We start from the raw sequence: 1437 nt of genomic DNA on the forward strand, positions 1-1437 counted from the left end.
TTTTGGTGATTGGCAAAATTTCAGTTTGGCGAATTTGTGGCCATGTGCCACTGAGCATGCGCATAATGGCTCAAAATGGTGGATTTTTATTTTGGCAAATGGCTATTAAAATGCCAAATTTGCCAAATTTAACTACCTCCAAAATTTCTTTCTATACAATATGTAATAGTAACAATAATAGTAATAGTAATTAGATTACATTAAAACTGTAATAGTAATAGTAATAGAGATACAATCCACTGTAGTATTATAATAGTAATTGCAAACAGTATTTTTTACAAGTAATACAGTAATAGTAATATAATCCTTTTGTCTATAATTGACCCCAACCCTGATTACAATATCACAATTTCATTTAACATACAAAAATTTGTAAACAAAATAATTTTTATTTCCTCTTACTTTAGAGAAGTATTTTGAGGACATTTCTGACAATATTCCATAGAAATATTTCTTGTCAGTCTTGTCGATGAGTCTGTCGTGGAAGACACGCTGACACTCGTGACAAAAAAGTCTAAAAATGTGATCATGCTCCCTAATGACACCAGGATCAGCCTGTAGCACACCTGCAGTGAGAGAGAAATAATGAAGGAGTGACAAGGTACATATATACATACATGTAAGGAAAGAATTTAAGAGGAAGACTACAAAAAATACATTTTAGACAATGGTAATGGCACAAAATAAACATACATGTATAAGTAAAATCATAACATGAATAATAATGTACATGTACCTTGTATACACTTAGAGAGATCTCTCAAATTGAATATGTAATGAGACTTTGCTGGAGTAGGTAACAGATCAGTGCTCATCCGGCCATATATCTCAACACTGTAAATAAAATAAGAGAGAGAGAGAGAGAAAAAATGAAAGAGAGTAGTAAAGTGTAATAATGAGAGAATAATAAAACAATCCTTATGTGCATGAACGTGTAGTTACATGTATGTACATGTAGATGTACATATACAGTACATGTAAGTCTATAATTGTATATTCATTTACCTACCTAGCATTAACAATAGCTTCTGCAGCATCTTTAACTGGCTGAGGAAACTCAGCAAAGAAACCAACAGTTATTGCCTGCAAAAAAATAATTATAAAGTTAGTTACAATCAAAATACATATAAACAAGCAAGATACATGCAACAAGAAGCCACCCAACATTGACTTACATGTAGGCCATTAAGCACGATTAAGCAGTTACTAGCTCAATAATACACGTGTACAAGCATATTATTGTTTTCATAGTAGCATTACTGAAATTGTTTTGATAATTACATGTGCATTGATCCTCGCATACAGCAATACCAAAGAAAAATGAAGGAGTCCCTTCTAAAGCTGCTGAGCCTAATACTGGCTTGTATTATCATTGATAGAGGAGAAGGATCTTATTGTAGGTCCATTCAATGTACTAATGCTGGATCATATCAACAT

At 32.3% G+C, this 1437-nt stretch overlaps 1 protein-coding gene across 1 annotated transcript; it reads right to left on the minus strand.

The window, feature by feature from the left end:
* Positions 1-402: 402 nt before the first annotated feature.
* LOC109592855 (dynein heavy chain 6, axonemal-like) lies at positions 403-1192 on the minus strand (the record flags this gene model as incomplete). The annotated part of the gene is made up of 3 exons (XM_020008193.1): positions 1010-1192; positions 737-834; positions 403-566 (listed from the first exon to the last, which is right to left on the minus strand). Coding segments are annotated over exons 1-3 (420 nt in total), but the record flags the coding sequence as incomplete, so codon positions are not given.
* Positions 1193-1437: the final 245 nt, after the last annotated feature.

This window comes from Amphimedon queenslandica, unplaced genomic scaffold, assembly GCF_000090795.2.
Source record: "Amphimedon queenslandica unplaced genomic scaffold, v1.1 AMPQUscaffold_3718_Cont24291, whole genome shotgun sequence".
In the NCBI taxonomy this organism is placed as follows: domain Eukaryota; kingdom Metazoa; phylum Porifera; class Demospongiae; order Haplosclerida; family Niphatidae; genus Amphimedon; species Amphimedon queenslandica.